Genomic DNA, 17,970 nt, shown 5'->3' on the forward strand with positions numbered 1-17,970 from the left:
TTTCAACTGATTACCTATACAGTGACCTTACTTCATATTCTGATGTACCTGGAACTAGAATTTTGACTCACCGATTTTGGGAGAATGCTATTCAATCCACCACACCCCTGTTTTACCTTGGACTTTGTTTTCTGTCCACAGGTGCAGGGCCTGTTGGTATAGAGGTTCCAGGTAACAAGGGACTAGCAGAGAGCCAAGGGCACATGTCAACACAGATTCCCACTTGTTTCCGTGCCTTGCCATATCTGCATCTACATAATCCCCCTAGTTTCCCATCAAGCCAACCCTGCGTGTAAAAGGATATTTTAAAGGTTTTAATCCATCTGTTAGGGTTCACAAAAGGAGTGGTATTTTATGAATATTTATTCCAAAGAATTCCTGGAAATGGGAATCCCCTTTTGGTGTAAGATGAACACAAATGTCCTACATAATTTGCCCTTGGAAAGAAATGAGAATTTCAAATTGTTTACTGTGGCCAACAATTTTTAAAAAGCCTCCTATAAATTCTTGAATTTGTAAAAGTACAAGATAGGAAAAACATGAAAACTAAGTAAACCAATCCTGGCAGGAGTTTTATGCTTAAAGAAGCTATTTAGTGGTACCATGCACACTGCTTGAACTAGTGAGATGCTGATAAGAATTTGGAGCCATTAAATTATCTTTCTTTGCTTTTACAACTTTTAAAAAAAGTGTGATGGAGCCTCCAGTAGCTCCATTCTACCAGCAAACTGTAGAACTATTCAATGAAGATTGTCCACTCACCCAGTAGATCAAACTGGCCATACACACAAGTATCCCAGTAGATCTGATCAATCATATACACAAGGATCTTAGTAGATTTGACTGGTTATACATACAGGTAACTCAGTAGATCTTACCAATCATATACACAGGTAGTGTGTATGTAAATCAGATGATTTACCTAAGTAGTGTGGTGCTTGTGGTTTTTCAAGCAATGCCGCCCCCAAAATGACCTGTATTTGCTTCTATTAAAACATAATTTCATAATAACTCAGCTCTCAAATTCTTGGAAGGGAAGTCATTTAAAAATTGATTTTAGGGCTGGAGAGATGGATCAGTGGCTCATACACTTGCCTGCAAAGTCTAATGATGTGAGTTCAATTCTCCAGTACCCACGTAAAGCCAGATGCACAAAGTGGCGCATGTGTCTGGAGTTCATTTGCAATGGCTAGAGGCCCTGGTGCACCTGTTCTTTCTCTTTCTATCTGCCTCTTTCTCTCTGTCACTGTCATATAAATAAATAAATAAATAAATAAATAAATAATTTTTTAAATCATTGCTATCAAGTAAAACCAGTACCCTAAGATAGAGACACACAGCTCATTTCCCTCATTAGCTCAGGTGATTCTCCCTGGAGGAAAATGTCTTTTTTTTTTTTTGAGGTAAGATCTCACTCTGGCCCAGGCTGACCTGGAATTCACTATGTAGTCTCAGGGTGGCCTCGAACCCATGGTGATCCTCCTGCCTCTGCCTCCCAAGTGCTGGGTGCCCAGCTCACCTTAGTTTTTTTGAGACAGAGTTTCTTACAGAACCTGAAGTTTGCTGATTCAGCACATGAGCCAGCCAGCAAGTCCCCAGGACGCTCCTGTCTCTGCCTCCCCAGCGCTGGAACTACAGACATGTGCCACTATGCCTGGCATTAAAAAAAAAAATTCTACCTTCTTTGTTAACAATTTTTATACTTCTTGTAGTGGTTTCAGTATGTGTCCCCATAGAGTTGAGTCTCCAAAGGGCGGAACCGTACTGGAGAAGAGGTGTGTCACAGGCAGATCTTGGAGTCCGGCCCCAGGGGTGTTTGAGGGCGGGTCTTGAGTCCAGCTGAAGCCGGTAGAGAGCAGTTGCAGCTCTGGCGGTTGTGCTTGCTGGTGTATGTTTGATAAAGTCTCTCTGCTTGGGTCTATGAAGGGAACCAGCTCCTTCCACTGTCGATGGGGCTCTCCTATGAACCCTTTTCCTCCCACAAGCTGGTTCTGACTTGATGTTTGTCCTGGCAACAACAAGCTGACTGCAACATACATATATTTTGTCTAGAATCTCCCCTTTTTGTCTTCTCTTTTTCCACCTCCCTTCCAATGAACTCCTTCCCCCTCCCAATTAGTCCCTGTTCCACTTTCAGGCCTTTTTCTTGTGTGTGACCCCTGAATTTAACTAAGGCTGCCAGGGCTAGGGAGATGGCTCGGTGCTTAAGGCACTTGTCCACAAAATCTAATGACCACAGCTCAATTTCCTGGTACCCATGTAAAGCCAGATGAACAAAGTGGTGCGTTTATCTGGAGTCCATTTGCAGCCACTGGAGGTCTTGGCATGATCATTCTCTCTGCTTGGCTCTCTTCTATCTCTCTCTCCTTGTGAATAAATAAATAAATGAATAAATGAATAAATAAATAAATAAATAAAATTAGGGTTGCCTATGTCAGCATGAATTGCAGAGCACAGACAACTTACCAGTGTCTACACTGCTGAAGAAAATACCTCCAATCCACCCCCCCCAACAACCATTAACTGCCAATAACTTCTCAGATTAGCCTTTCTTCCCACCCAAGACTCTAACCTTGAAAGAGGAGCCAGGTAAACACTAAAGCATGTCTGCACACCTGCCTGTCGGGGCTCTGCTTTGCTTGGGGGCCAGTGTTTGTAAGAAGAGACTCTGATACTGGTTTGTTGGCATCACTAGAGTATCTGGGAGGAAGTCCGCACATGTGCCCATGTGTGTGAGTGCACAGACACACGTGTACACACACACACACACAGTAAGAGGGGTCACGAAGATAAACATTAGCCCCGTGGTTCTCAGATTGGCATTGGCATCACCAGGAGAGATCGTGAACGTGGATTGCTGGCCTTGGTCCCCAGAGTGGGGTGTTCTGCATGTCTGGGTGGGCAGAGCATTGGCATTGCATTCTAAGAACCACCCTTGAATTCCTCCCCACACATGACCCATTTCCACGCTGGTCTTCTCTTTGATCATGAAAAACGATATAAGCAGATAAACATGATGAGCAGGTGACAATACATTCCACCCCAATGTTGAAAGAGAAGGTGTGGGCGTTTAGAGAAGAGCCCACAGGAAGCCCTTTCGGTAAACAGCAGTGAGTGGAGGTTCTGCATGGGGTGCCATGGCAGACCTGGAGGCCAAGCCAGTGGGCTGGGCAGGAAAGGAGTTGAAGGAAAGAAACTTGGAGTTTGTTATTTTCTTGTGAAAAAGGTGACTGGGAAAAAATAAAATCAATATTTATTATTTTTGTTTTATAAAAGGCTAAACTCTATATCCCCTTCCCCTCGCTCCCCTTTACCCAAGGGTCCTTCTCAGTGGGCTTGTTGGTATTCGTTGTGGGGTCACGAAGGCCTCAGTCATTCTCTGACGGCGTGGGGGGGCTGTGCCCTCAGGACGCTTCTACCCAATCTGTGGCTCTAGTCTTTCTATCCCGTCTTCTGCAATGTTTCCTGTTGCAGTCAGGTTTGCATTGTTGGTAGAAATCACCCAACCAAGAGCAGCTTGTGGGAGAAAAAAAGGTTTATTTTGGTTTACAGACTCGAGGGGGAAGCTCCAAGATGGCAGGGGAAATGATGGCATGAGCAGAGGGTGGACATCATCTCCTGGCCAACATCAGGTGGACAACAGCAATAGGAGAGTGTGCTGAGCACTGGCAAGGGGACACTGGCTGTAATACCCATAAGCCCGCCCCCAACAATACACTGCCTTCTGGAGGTGTTAATCCCCAAATCTCCATCAGCTGGGAACCTAGCATTCAGAATGCCTACATTTATGGAAGACACCTGAATCAAATTACCACATTTTGCCCCTGATCCCAATAAACTGATAACCATACATGATGTAAAATGCAACAAATTCATCCAACTTTAAAAGTCCCATTTTTTTTTTTATCAATTCCAATGATGCTCATATACTCCCATAATCTAAGGTCTTTTAACTGAGCCATAATACCAAAATAAAACCTTCAAATAACCCTTAATGGCACAGAATAAACATTCATGCCACAAAATATAGCATTGGGCATAGCAGAGAAATATTTAACCAATACAAGATTTCAAACAACCAGGGCAAACATCAAACTCTGTAACTCCAAGTCCAACAACTCTAGCCAGTGATAAATCTCCAAGTTTGATAATTTGAACCAGCAATAAGTCTCTGGAGTTCCAATTCCACCCCTCCAGCTAGGCTACTCAGAGTCCTGGAAAACTACATCTGGGGCTGGCAGCTTTCCTTAGCAGCCATCTCATGGTCCTGGCACCTCCACTGGGTCTCCACTGCAACCCACAGTTCATCCTCATGGCCCCATGGGGTCTCCATGCAGGCATCCAGCAAACCTGCTTCACACTGCCCATGACCATTTCCAACACACAAGACCATGTTGCAAACTCAATGACCCTTTCTCTCCTGCATTTATTATACTCCACAATACCAGGAAGGGTGCCAGTTTGTTAATTCAGAGGGTAATAAAACAGACTTTGAGGAACAGGACACTCTTTGAGCACTCAGACCCCTTCAAAAGAGTCTACATTCTTCCTGTTGTCCCAGTGCAGGTCAGCTGGCCCAATCTCAAAGATTGTAATCTCTCAAATAGTTTTCAGGTGAATGGGCATCAGTTTAGGCCCAAAGATTCCATTTTTTTTTCTGTGCCATATCCCTATGCTCATACCAGTTCATTTCTATGAAAAGCAACCCTGCACAACTTCTCAGGACACGGGTATGACAGCAAGCTTCTCACACAAACTCCTAGCCCAGTCCAAGCAAAGCTCTTTCTCGCCCTCATAAGCCAAACCTCACAGACATAGTTCTTACTGCATTCAGGTCTTTCAACTCTGACCAGAGTAGTCTGTTAAGTTATACTTACAGCACTGCAAAGCATTTCTTAGGCCAAGGTTTCAAATCCTTCCACGTTCCTCTTGAAAATCAGCTTCAAAAGGCCAAAGCCACACAGTCAGGTGTCTAGCAGCAATCCCACTCTTCAGTACCACTTTACTGTTGCAGTCAGGTTCACAATGCTGGTAGAAATCACCCAACTAAGAGCAGCTTGTTGGGAAAAAAGAGGATTATTTTGGCTTACAGGCTCGAGGGGAAAGGTCCATAATGGCAGGGGAAGCAATGGCATGAGCAGAGGGTGGACATCACCCTCTGGCCAACATCAGGTGGACTGGCTATAACACCCATAAGCCCACCCCCAGCAATACACTGCCTCCAGGAGGTGTTAATTCCCAAATCTCCATCAGCTGGGAACCTAGCATTCAGAACACCTGAGTTTATGGGGGACACCTGAATCAAACCACCACACTTCCAGAGCCATGGTGGGCCTATTGGTGGTCTGATTGAGTGTTGAGTTCTCTGTGGCCTCTGGATTTCGGTGTTGATGAGTTTTGATTAGTCATGTTGTCTGTTGCTATCTCTCTGGTGCTGGTTGTTGAGCTAGAAGTGAGAGCAGTATTCATGTGGCTATTTCCTCTGGAGAGCCTCTTGGTCCCCTACTGATAGGGGACATCTTGTGGTGGACAGTTGGCTATCTTTCCTAATTGTGTTGGTGGAGCCATCTCTCCAGCCCCAACAGCAATTTTTAAAAAGATATTTTATTTATTTATTTGCAAGAAGAGAGAGAGAGAGAGAGAGAGAGAAAGAGAAGAGAGAATGGGCATCCAAGGGTCTCCAGCCGTTGCACATCAAGTCCAGATGCATGTGCCATTTTGCACAGCTGGCTTATGTAGGTTCTGGGGAATTGAATGTGGCTTCTTAGGTTTTCCAGGAAAGTGCCGTTAACCACTAAGCCATCTCTCCAGCCCAAGAGCAATGGTTTTTAAGTAATCCCAGTCATGCAATTTTGCAAGGCTTTTTATTACATTTTCCTTTTCAGATATGCAAATACAGAGGAGATGTTACAATTGACTTAGTCTGTTCAGGTGGCTTTACTGAAATGGTGTGGACTAGGCAGGTTATAAATAATGGAATTAAATTTCGTAAGTTCTGGAGACTTGAAGTTCAAGATGAGCTTGGCGAGCTGAGTGTCTCGTGAAGGGTTACTTCCTGGAACATAGATGATACCTCTCCTGTGGTTTGTGTGCTGGCTGTCATCCGGTGGTCTGTCTAAGAGCACTCATCCCATTTGTGCGGACTTTGCCCTCATGACCTGGTCACTCCCTTAGCATATGGGGGCTTTCTAGTGGTTTGTTGTCAGCCTTGGTTCGAGAACACAATTTGGTTCACAAGGCAACTTAATTTCCCGGGCTGGCCTTGTGGGTTGCTATCCCCACGTGTGAGTTCATATTTGGTGTAGAAGGGGGAATGGGGTTGTAGCAGTTCAGTCCGGTCTGATGTTGGACCAGCAATGCTGAGCCCAGTAAGGACAGGGTGGCGAGAAGGTGAGGCAGCTTCCGCCACCAGACTGGCTACTCCACGAGTACTTGACAAGAGGAAGTGCTTCTGCCTACGTCAACCATATTTTTATCCTTGGTGTAAATGTGCCTGGGTGGCTTGGGGGCTAGTTCAGTTTATTTGGAACACCCAGATCAGATATCAGCCTGCAGACCTTCCTCCCACTACATGGGGATATCTGCAGACAAATCTGGCTGGTGGCATGGGGTCTCGGCAGGGAACGATGCTAATCTAATCAACCCTGGAAGAAAAAAATATGCATTTGCCCTCTGCCTTTGGAGGGCTGTTTTGAAGGAATCAGTTATTGAAATGTTTTCCAGCTGTTATTTCCTTTCTGAATAATCTGAACCAAATTTAATTTGCAGCACCTTTCTGTTTCCCAGACATTCTTTTTTTTTTTTTTTTTCAGAAGGCAAATTGCTTACAGATGGCTTTGTAAGGTCATATATATGCTCAGCTGGTCTGGGCTGAGATTTTTACCTGATTGTAAAAAAATGGCCCTGTCAGTACATGGGGAAAGTGTCTCTTTCACATTACATGACCCTTCAATTATGGGGCAAGCAGGTAGTCGAAGAAGATCTTGGACATTGTCTGCAGAGTCCTGGAGTGGAAAGGATTGTAGCCGAATCCAAGATGAGTCAAGGCAGGTTCAGCATGTTACTGTTTTACTGTGGGGGAGACAGAGCCATGGATGCCCATGATTGCTGTTAAAGAGGAAAGCATCCCATCTTCCTGCATCACAGCAGAAGAAGGTTCCAGAGACGCTATTCGTTGTGGCTTCATCATTTCCCCACTGAGCTCCCTTTCTCAGTGAGGCTTCCAGTCGCTTAAGAGACAGACAAAAATGAAAAACCCCAGGAATTAAGCTGGAGAAGTGGGAATTTAGAACATAAGTTGTTAACTAACCAGAGATGGAGGAGTGCCAGGAGCCCCAAGTGGCCAGGGTAAGCTGGTGGAAGGGCCACAATACAGGTCCAGTGGCCATGCCAGCTTGATGGAGTTTATGCTCTATGGGTTTCACATCTGCCCTTCTCTGTGAGTCACACTCTGAAATATTAGTGGCTGTGGCAAGGCCAGGCTCCAGGTTGGGGAGAGCAAATGAAGAAGAGGTCTCCTGTCTTCTTCCAGACATTTTTTAAAATATATTTTTGTTTTATTTATTTATTTGTTTGACAGAGAAAGAGAGAGAGAGAGCAAGAGAGGGAGAGAGAGAGAATGGGTGCACCAGGGCCTCCAGCCACTGCAAACGAACTCCAGATGCATGTGCCCCCGGCTAACGTGGGTCCTGGGGAATCAAACCTAGGTCCTTTGGCTTTGCAGGAAAAGGCCTTAATTGCTAAGCCATCCCTCCAGCCCTTCTTCCAGGCATTTTCTTTCCTCTTCATTGACTAGCAGTGTGATTCCTGCTAAAATGTTACTGGCTGTATTTTTATTTATTTATTTTCAAGGGGGAGAGAGAGAGAGAGATTAATTGATTATCCATATACCAGGACCTCTTGCCGCTGTAAATGAACCTCAGATTCATGTGTTACTTTGTGCATCTGGCTTTACATAGGGAGTGGGGAAGGGAGTCCAGGCTGTCAAGTCGCAAGCTTTGTTTTCATGAGGATTTGTGCGTGATTCCCATGCACAATAAAGTGAGAGCAGGATTGGTTTAACCTAGTGGTTTGCAGGCTGCTACCCATCAGTGGGGTCACAAAATGACTTTAGTGGTGTGAACAGGTTTTAAAAAGTTGCATAGAAGGCTGCAAAATTGCTCAGTGGTTAAAGGCATTTGCTTGCAAAGCCTGATGCCCTGTGTTTGATTCCCTAGTACCCATGTAAAGTCAGATGCATAAAGTGGCCATGGGTCTGGAGTTTATTTGCAGTGGCAGGAGGTGGCCCTTGCGTGTCCATTCTCTCTCTCTCAAATAAATAAATATATTTTTTAAAAAATATAAAGAAAATATGAACGTACCCTGTATAGTAAGAGTAAATGTTGCAAGTGTCTATTTCAGTTATATGCACACACTTGAGCACTTATTTCAGTTATATGTGCACACTTGAGTACTTATTTCAGTTACATGTACACACATGAGCACTTATAAGCTTAATATGTAAATCTTGTGTTTTGCCAGCGGGCCATGGTCAGAAACATTTGTAAACCACTGATGGAATGTTCTGGATGAGTTCTCCCCAAAGATGTCTATGTTGTACTTTTCTATCACATTCGCCCATTAGACCATTCCTACCACTCAGTGACAACCCTGGGCAGAGACAGTTGAATGAGAACATGCCTTTTGAAGCTTCATAAGGAATTTGCTGGTCAATGTCTAATAAAAATTTGATAACAAAGAAACCCCCAACAATTGCAGGCTCTCTGTGCTCATCTATTATGTCTCCCATTTTGAGCCTTTCTGGTTGCATTTGCAACCTGCCATAGTCAGCTCCACTTTCTGGGCGAACATCCAACTCAGACACGGTTTATGGGAGGAAGGGGTTTATTTCAAGCTTACAGATCCAGGGGAAGTTCCATCAATGTTAGAAGAAGCTGGCTTCCATTCATAAATACACACACACACACACACACACACAGAGAGAGAGAGAGAGAGAGAGAGAGAAAGAGAGAGAGAGAGAAAGAGAGAAAGAGAGAGAGAGAAGAACAAGCCAGCAACACTAAAAAGCATCAAGCACAAACCATCAGCAAGCAGGATCCCCAGAGCTCAGTCTATTCTCTTTTTACATTTGGGCTGGAATCAGATACAACCCCTAAATACACCTTTGGGTTGGATCCCAGGACACCCTCCCCATTGACACCTCCTCCAGCCAGGAAGTCAGAGACCCAACTTACAAGCTTAATAAAATACCTGAGTGTATGGGGGACACACATTCACATTCAAACCACCACAATATCTAATACGAATAATAACTGCCTTAGCTTTCTTATTGTTTTTCCACCAAAGACTATAGTAAGAGTCACATTATGCATCTGTTGCTCACTTTACCTCATATCAGGAAGTCAGAAAAGCTGTCAGTTCCACATGGATTAGAGCACTGGATGATGCAAAGTCAAAGACCTCATGATGAGAGAGTTTTCTTTCTGTGAACTTCTGCATCCCGGGGGACATTTTAGGACTCCAAAGTGAGGAGAGAACGTGGGCTCTGTGTGTGTGTGTGCTGTACTCACGGACACCAACTCAGCGAGGTGCTGCGCGTTCAGGAATCTGCGTCTGTTACACCTGTTTTAGCTTTGTGACCTTGGGGGAGTTAACTCTTAAGATATATTGTAGGGGGTGGATATATGTGTAGGGAGGTTTAGAAAGAAGGTTAATTAAGTCAACTTCATCGTGAAAGTATTCATTTTATTCCTGCTGTATTTGATTCCTTCTATCCTGGGAACTGTGGAAGATGTCACAATAGGGAAAAATGAAGACAATATACCCAGGGCCTTTCGAGGAAGCAGATAAACAGGTGACAAGTCCCCAGAGAGGAAGACAACCAACAGACAAGTCCACGGCTCCAAGCTTATGAAAGGTTGCTGACCCATCCTTTTTCCTTCAAAACCCCTCCATGGGTCCATTAGGAAACAGCTCAGTGCTCTGCGTCACCCCTCGTGGGCTTTCCAGAGCCCTTCCTACCATCCCCCCTCTACTTCCTATGGTCCAGATACATGACCCCACCGCCAGTATTTGAAGAGGTCTGTCTTGGATGTTGCTAGAATCTCTGGGGACAGCAGAGTTAGAAGCCCACTTCTTCCTTCTTTCAGGCCTCTGTTCATATACCACCCTTTGTGGGTGAGGCACCCTTGAGAAGAAGCCTACCTCACCCCTCCACCTCTGCATTCTTCTACCCTGTTTTCCCCACAGCTCTGTGTGTGTCTGTGTGTCTGTGTGTGTGTATGATGTGAGCATGGGCGTGAGCACGGGCATGTGGAAGTCAGAGGACAACCTTGGGTGTTGGTCTTGTCTGTCCTTTTGAGACAGGACGTTCACTGCGAACACCCAGGCTAGCTAGCTTGTGAGCTCCTGGATATTCTCCTGTCTCCACCTCTTACCTCACCACTGGAACATTAGGTTTAGAGACTCACGATACTGCATCAGGCTTTTTTTTTTTGTGGGTTCTGGGGATCCAAACTCAGATTCTCACACTCACACAGCAAGTGTTTTCCCTGCTGAACCATCTCACCAGCCCTTTAAAAAAATTAGTCTCAGCCAGGTGTGGTGGCGTACACCTTTAAATTCAGCACTTGGGAGGCAGAGGTAGGAGGATCACCATGAGTTTGAGGGCACCCTGGGATTACTTAGTGAATTCCAGGTTTGGGCTAGAGTGAAACCCTACCTTGGGGAAAAAAAAATTAGTCTCACTATGCAGACTGATTTGATCTTGAACTCTTGATCTTCCTGCCTCAGTCTTAGAAGTACTGGGATTACAAAAATATGCCACCAAGCCTGGTTCCCATACTTTCTTTTCTTTAAGTTTTATTTCTTTAATTTTATTTGAGAGAGCAAGAGAGGGAAAGAGAGAGAGAGAAAAAATGGGCACGTCAGGGCCTCTAGCCACTGCAAATGAACTCCAGATGCATGCGCCCCCTTATGCATCTGACTAACATGGGTCCTGGGGAATTGAACCTGGGTTCTTTGGCTTTGTAGGCAAACGCCTTAACTGCTGAGTCATCTCTCCAGTACCCCCCCCCCATACCTTCTTTTTAAACATCCATATGGTGACGGTTTTATTCATCAACTGGGTTAGGCTATAGTAACCAGATCTTTAGAGGAACATGGTTTTAGAAATACTGTTCTGGAAATGCCAAGTGAGAATCCACAGTGAGTAGACTACAATGCCTTCCCCTCATCTAAGCAGCCCAAGACCATAACAGAATATGACCCACCTTCGCAAGCAAGAAGCCATTCTGCCAGGAAAATGACTGTCTTTAGCCTTGAACTGCCATGCCAGCTCTTCCCTGGGTCTCTAGTGAACTGCCCTACCCTGGTGATTTGCTGTTTGCTGGCATCTAGAGTTCCATGAGCCAAGTTCTTAATTAATATAGATCACACACACACCCTCTCTCTCCGTACTGTTTCTTTGGTGAACCTGGATTGATACACGTGTGTTTGTTGGTAGTGTGTGTTGCGGGGAAGAGGGGAGCTGAGGGTTTTTCCTATAGCACCCAGCACTCTCCCTCCATTGTGCCGATTGCAGCTTATAATTGCATATTTATGAATTGTTTCATCTGTACAGATCCCTGTCTGTTTCAAGAACTGAATCTCTCGGGAGAATGGGGTCCGAGACCTTTTCATGGTCCACATTGGACCTGTAGCGCACAGCATAGAACCCAGCTAACAACAGGACTTTAATGGAAACTAGCTATAGGAAAGTGAAATGTGTCATGGGCTAAAGTCACTCTGATCAGGATGGTTATAATTTCTTAAAAACAACCTTCACCCTTTTCATCATATAGCTAACCTCCCTCACAGTCTAGGAAACCAGAAAAAGGTTCCCATTTGCTACGCTTCCAAAGAGGACGTTATCAGCTCACGGGGTTTTCTTCGTGCCATTCTGCCTTCTTTGTTAATGCAGTCAGCCTTTTCTTCATCCCCCAGTGGAAGTCTTATGCACCAGTTCTAATCTAAAGCAGACAAAACTGAGTCCCTCTGAGAACAGTAGCACTGGGGAGTGGGGTGAGAGGGACCCGCTCAGACTCCCTTTGTGAGTTTCTATGCCACTGGCTTCCCATCCTGGGGATCCAGACAACCAGACAGCTGAGAAAGGGGTCTCTGACCCCCAGACTCAGGGGTGCCTGGGCTTCCAGAGCTTTATTTAGATTAAAATGTTCAGCCCTCTCCCCGTCCATCATCCTCTATGTGAGGGTTCATTTTCATTGTCAACTTGACTGGATTTGGAATTATCCAGGACACATACCTTTGGGCATCTATGTGAGGGCATTTCCAGAGCCATTTAATTAACAGGAAAGATCTACTCAAAATATGTGTGGCACCATCCCACTCATCAGAGTCCCAGAAAGAAGGAAAAGAGAGAAAGAAGGAAGCCAAGTGAGAATCCACAGTACCTGCAGACACAGTGTGACCCGCCACCTCACGTGCCTTCCCCGCTATGATGAACTGTGGCCCTCACATGGGGAGCAATGTTGTTTGGTTAGGAATTTTGTTATCAGCTGGTCAGAGGATGACTCCTTTTATAGGACTGGGTGTCAGGACAAAACACAGTAGAACCACATAAGAAAAATAACTTTATTACTAGGCATATACAACCATACAAAAGTTCTTCATAGCATTGTATTCAAAACTATTGAAATATTAACTTGACTGTTACATGACCTGATATAAATAATGAACGGAACTACTGAAATATATGACAAGTCCCAGGAAATAAAACCAAACCCATGAATTCCTCAGGGGACATGCTTCTGACAAAATATACCCATATCTCAGAGGGATGTGCAGTAAAAGGTTTCTTTTCTATGATTGCTCTACAGAGGTACCATTTGTAGGAGGGCTGTGGAGAGCCAGTGGTTTTATGTCTTAACAATTACAGTTCTTGTTGTTTTTTCCAAATGGAAAATCATCTCTTGATCTGTTATGAAGCATACATGCTGAGTGCGCCAGGACCATTTCATCTAATTCCCTGAACTCATGATTAATAACGTTAGCCTGCTCTAGTCTCTAATTGTTTGGCTCGGGTTACTGCACATAACTTTCCCTTTCAGGAAGGTTGCCTGGAAGAAAATTTTGCAGAATGGGGCTTCTGAGGCTGTCTTTGTGAGGCAACTGGCATGTGAGGGGGGAGGGGAGGGACACCCAAAATAGGATGGTTGAAACCCAAAGTGAATCTGATGCCGCATTATGGAGGTCTGTCCCCATGAGTTGCCTATGAGTGTCAACCCCAAGACCAAGGTGGTTCAGAACCTTGGAAAAGAATGAGACCACTCAGGGTACCCTCCTCCAACCTGGTCTTTGCTGGGATAATAATCCTTTCTTCTACCTATTCTTTACCTGTTGGGCTGTGGTCGCACCTGATGGTACACCATTGAAATGATTTTGTGCAACTCTGCAGCAGGGTTTGGAGGTTCACAAAGGAAGTGAGAAATGGCAGCATCCTGCTCCAAGTACTTTTCATTTTTGCTGTATGTTTTTGAGACAAGGTCTCATGTAGCCTTGAACTTGCTAAGTAGCCAAGGTTGACCTTGAACTCCTGGTCCTCTTGGTATTACAAACATGCTTGGCTTCCCACTCCTTTATGGCACAGGAAAGATGATAACTTTTCCCTCTGGGACTGGAAAGGGACAGTAGATTTCCTGAACTAAAGTGCATGCTGCCTGTACATTATATTCGATGGGCTGTTACAAAACAGGTGATTTATAACTTAGGCCTACTATGGAGTTGTAAACAAAAAGTGGAAGTCCATAAGTCTACGAAAGTTTTGAGTGAAGTGTATAAAGCATTCCCCCATGAAACAGGAAATGACTTAGTAAATCTATGAAAATCATTACCCACGCCACGGGCTTCTCCAGGAGATTTTTGAGGAGTCTGTTTAGACAGGAAAGCTTTGGTTTTTATATCCATAACTAAAAGATACACATGAAATAATGCCTTATGATGTCTTGTCTTTGAGAAATATAATTTGGACATGGTACATATTTAGTCCTTTAGCACTCCAAGTCTGGAAGATTTGAGGGTTGGTGATTATTTGAGTTGACCTGCTCCAGCGACTGAGACTATAATAAATAGGCTATTACATGTTTTCTAGATATAATCATCTGGAATAGCCCATGAATCTCAGATATTATGACTTTCAGTTCATTCTTTGAGTATATTATTCTGGGATCTAGCCAAATGTGCAGTTTCCTTGCATTTTATCATCATTTGACAATAAAGATCGTATTTCTAAACACAGTTCTGTCAAGAAAAAGCAGATGTTATAAAATTTCTCATAAAAGATGGATCTAATCATCACTCACAGAGCCTGTGAGTAGCTTTCTTCTGAGCACTCATCCATCCACCTGCTTTAAATACTGTTTTCCACAGGCAGACAGGCATTAAATAGACTCCAGGTGGGACCTGGAAGTGGCCACATCCATCATTGCAGGGACCTGTGGCTGTGATGATGGTCAGATCCTGGTGAGACTGACCAAGCCTTGGGGGTGGCAGAAGTCAAGCTGTGCAAACAGGGCTGTCTTCACGGCCATTGGGGATTTGGCATGAGTAAGAAATAGTGTGCCTGACTTCTGTCTTTCTAGCAGGATGGGAAGAAAGTGAGAAAGACAGAGAGGGAGGGAGGGAAAGAAGGAAAGGAGAATGGGAGAGAAGGAAGGAGAAGATAGGAAGTGAAGTAAGGGAAAGTCAGAGGATAGCAGGTGGAAAAAGAAGGGAGGTGGAGGATAGAAAGGAAAGGAAGGAAGAGAGAAAGGAAGGGTAAACAAGGGAAGAGAAGGCAAAATAAGGGAGGAAGAAGAAAAGGAAGGAAGAAGAGAAGGAGAAAAAAGAAAGGGGAAAGAGTGAAGGGAGGGAAGAGAAGGAAGAAAGGAATGAGAAGGGAAGGGGAAAGATGGATGGATGGATGGACTGGCATCAGCTAGCAAGCAGGCTGAAAACTGTCAGGCACACCCAGCAGCAGTGGTTTACTCTAATGAGCTGTCCCAGTAGAGAGGTATAGAGGTAAATAGTTGAGTTAATTGAAGAAGATGGGCAAAACCAACCAGAAACATCTCAGAGATATAAGGGGACATGGCAGGATGGGAAACAGGAGCCTCTGAGGTGGGTGGTCCTGTGAGTGAGATGTCTTGTGCAGATCTAGAGAGGGCGAAGTTCACCTGAGCAGATAAGATGCTATGCTGTAGGCCCAAGGAAAAAACCTGCTAGTTGTTCCCCAGAAAGCAAGAGGCCCCCAATATAATAGGAAGGATGCTTGCTTCTCATACTTAGCCAGGCATCTACATTTTTCCTGGACCAAGAGGTGCTCTGAGAAAACAGGACTCCATGAGAAGTTGAGAAATTTGTCCTGATCTCCACTCCTTCCCACCTTGCTGAGGGCAAGAAAATCAAGAGAGCCCTTCGCCCCCAAAATGTGGCATTTGGACTAGATTAAGGAAAATCAATGAGAAAATGGAACAGTGAAGGGGACGATCTATCAAGCCAGGACATTTCTCCGCACTTCCCTATCCAAGAGACCCATTGTATATGATTCCCAGTGTGCCAGTGAGTTCGGCTGGCTCAACACATGTACTTCAAAAGACAAGAGAACAAATTTACCTGCCTTTGGGCGGGGAGGTCTCTGCCCAATATTCCTCTGCTGCCCCCTTATGGCCTCAAGGCTTATCATGCATCGGGGCCACCTGGATCATAGCCTAACCTCACCTCTGGCCACCTGGTTGGCACCAGGGATTTAACATCCCTTCCTGAAGGTTAGTCATCTTATTAAACAAATACTCTGTGGTTTATGGGATAGGACCACTCCCTTTACCAAGCAACTTTCACATCTCCCCGTGACCAGAAGCCCTGTGTTGAAATGTGCACTAGGGTGTTTCATCCCTTCCTGGCCTTGGAAAGGAAGGTGTAGTGCTGTAGACAAAGAACCGTTCTTTGTCAAGCAGGACCATGCCTTCCTTCTATCCTTCCTTCCCTTCTGTCCTCCTTCCTGTCTTTCTTTTATTCCTTTTTTGGTGTTCAGGTATATGTGTGTGCATTCATGTGTGTGAGTATGGCACGTGCATGCCCGTGTGTGAGTGTGTGTGTGTGTGTGTGTGTGTGTGTGTGTGGTGATGTTTAGAGGACAACTTTGGGTGTCGCTCCTCACCCTCCACCTTGTTTAAGTCAGGGTCTCTAGTTGTTCTCCGCAGCATTCACCAGCTTAGCTGGCCCTGAGCATAGGGGAGATTCTTCTGTCTCTGTCTCCGCCTTCCATCTTGCTGGGGTACACTGGGCTTGCAAATGTTTACACAACAGTGCCTCACTTTTACGTGGGTTCTGGGGATCCAAACTCAGGGACTCACGCTTGCACGGTGAGTGCTTTACTCACTGAGCCATCTCTCCAGCCCCCAAGTAGGTTCTTAACCAGGTTGGTCTGATTTGTGGATTGTTGCATTTGAACTATAATTTGCAGCAACTTTTATGACAGGAAATATAGGGCTAATTTTTCTTTATATCCCCCAGTCTGAGCCCCTTAGTTTTTTCCTTTCTATAACTAAATAGAGGAGGCAAGGTGGGTAAAAGAATATTTGAAATCTATGAGGGAGATAAAGAAAAAGAATTATGTGCCAAGGTCACTCTACAAGGTCATCCTTCCCACCGCAACCTTAGTTTTGATAGAAGATGAACAGTCTATTTAGAACACGAATGCTTTTTTTTTTTCTTCCTCAGAAGTAGCCTCACATTTTCTGAGAGCTACCTTGCCACTGTTCCTGTTTTGGTATTTTACCCAATTTTGAGAAGTTTTAGGAGTACTTAACTCAGAAACCCAGATGCTTCTGAAACAACAGGACATTACAGAAAAATGCCGACGTAAACCTTCCAAAACTCTCCATGAACGGTATGCCAATCCATCACACACCCCACCTGTCTCTAGCAGGTATAGTGGGGTACTTGGAAATCAGGATTTGTCAGAAACACATGGAAAAGGCAGAAAAAGAGTAAAGATAAGAAAAATGTATCCCTTGGGTCCCCAGTGGATCTCCTCCCTCCTCCAGATGTAACTGTAGGTGAAGGCTTGCTTCTCTTGCATTGCTGTGATGATGTGGGGTGCACTATGGATACAAGTTTCTGGGTTCCCCCATGTCTCTTGCCTCAGTTCTCTGTGGGTACTCATCTCCAGAGCCCAAGTCCATGCTGTCTGGGTAGCTGGAAAATTCCTGAGGTAGAGGGAATTCCTCCGTTGAAGAGTGAGTCTGGTGCCCGAACACCTTTTCCTGCAGTTCGGTGATGTCGTTGCGGATGTCAGCCAGCATGAGGAGCAGGAAGTCGAAGGAACCCGGGGGACCCTGCGTGCGGGAAAGAGAGCCGTGAATCTGCAGTGGACTCACCATAGCACTGCGGGCGCGGGGGAGCTCCCAGCTTGCTCTGAAAACTCTGCCAACCAACTAGAGCCAATGTGAGGATTACGCCCTCAGCCTGGGGCCCTTGAGTTAGCCCTTCACCCCCCTCACCACAAATGAACACTGGTGACATAGTCTATTCTCAGGCTCCTCAAGCCCGGCAGGTGAGGAATGAGTCTTTGCAAAGGAATCTGAAGGTTGGCATAATGGTTATGAGGGTGGCTCTTGTTGGGTTCAAACCCCACCTGTCTCTTGTGAGCTGTGTGACCACGGGCAAATCACCCTATTTCATTAGTTTCAGCTCTCCCCACCTCTATAATAGAGACAATCATAGTGCCAATTTCACAGGTTTCCATAGGGTTCATAGGTGGACATTCAAATGACTTATTACATGTAAAGGGCTTGAAATATCTAAAAGCCCAAAATATTATATGTTATTCATTAATACAAAAATACTCATGCCAGACCTGGTGGCACACACCTTTAATCCCACCACTCGGGAGGCAGAGGTAGGAGGATCGCTGTGGGTTCAAAGCCAGTCTGA

At 45.0% G+C, this 17,970-nt stretch overlaps 1 protein-coding gene across 2 annotated transcripts in view; it reads right to left on the reverse strand.

The window, feature by feature from the left end:
• Positions 1 to 14,843: 14,843 nt before the first annotated feature.
• The window catches only part of Ccbe1 (collagen and calcium binding EGF domains 1), a 236,625-nt gene continuing 233,498 nt past the window's right edge, over positions 14,844 to 17,970 (reverse strand). For both annotated transcript variants that reach the window (XM_045134601.1, XM_004654783.2), the window contains one exon: positions 14,844 to 17,372. In XM_045134601.1, coding sequence (XP_044990536.1) covers positions 17,139 to 17,372 — 234 coding nt within the window. In that variant the 3' untranslated portion in view covers positions 14,844 to 17,138. The remainder of the gene's footprint in view (positions 17,373 to 17,970) is intronic.

The sequence above is a fragment of the Jaculus jaculus genome, chromosome 15, assembly GCF_020740685.1.
Source record: "Jaculus jaculus isolate mJacJac1 chromosome 15, mJacJac1.mat.Y.cur, whole genome shotgun sequence".
Classification (NCBI taxonomy): Eukaryota; Metazoa; Chordata; class Mammalia; order Rodentia; family Dipodidae; genus Jaculus; species Jaculus jaculus.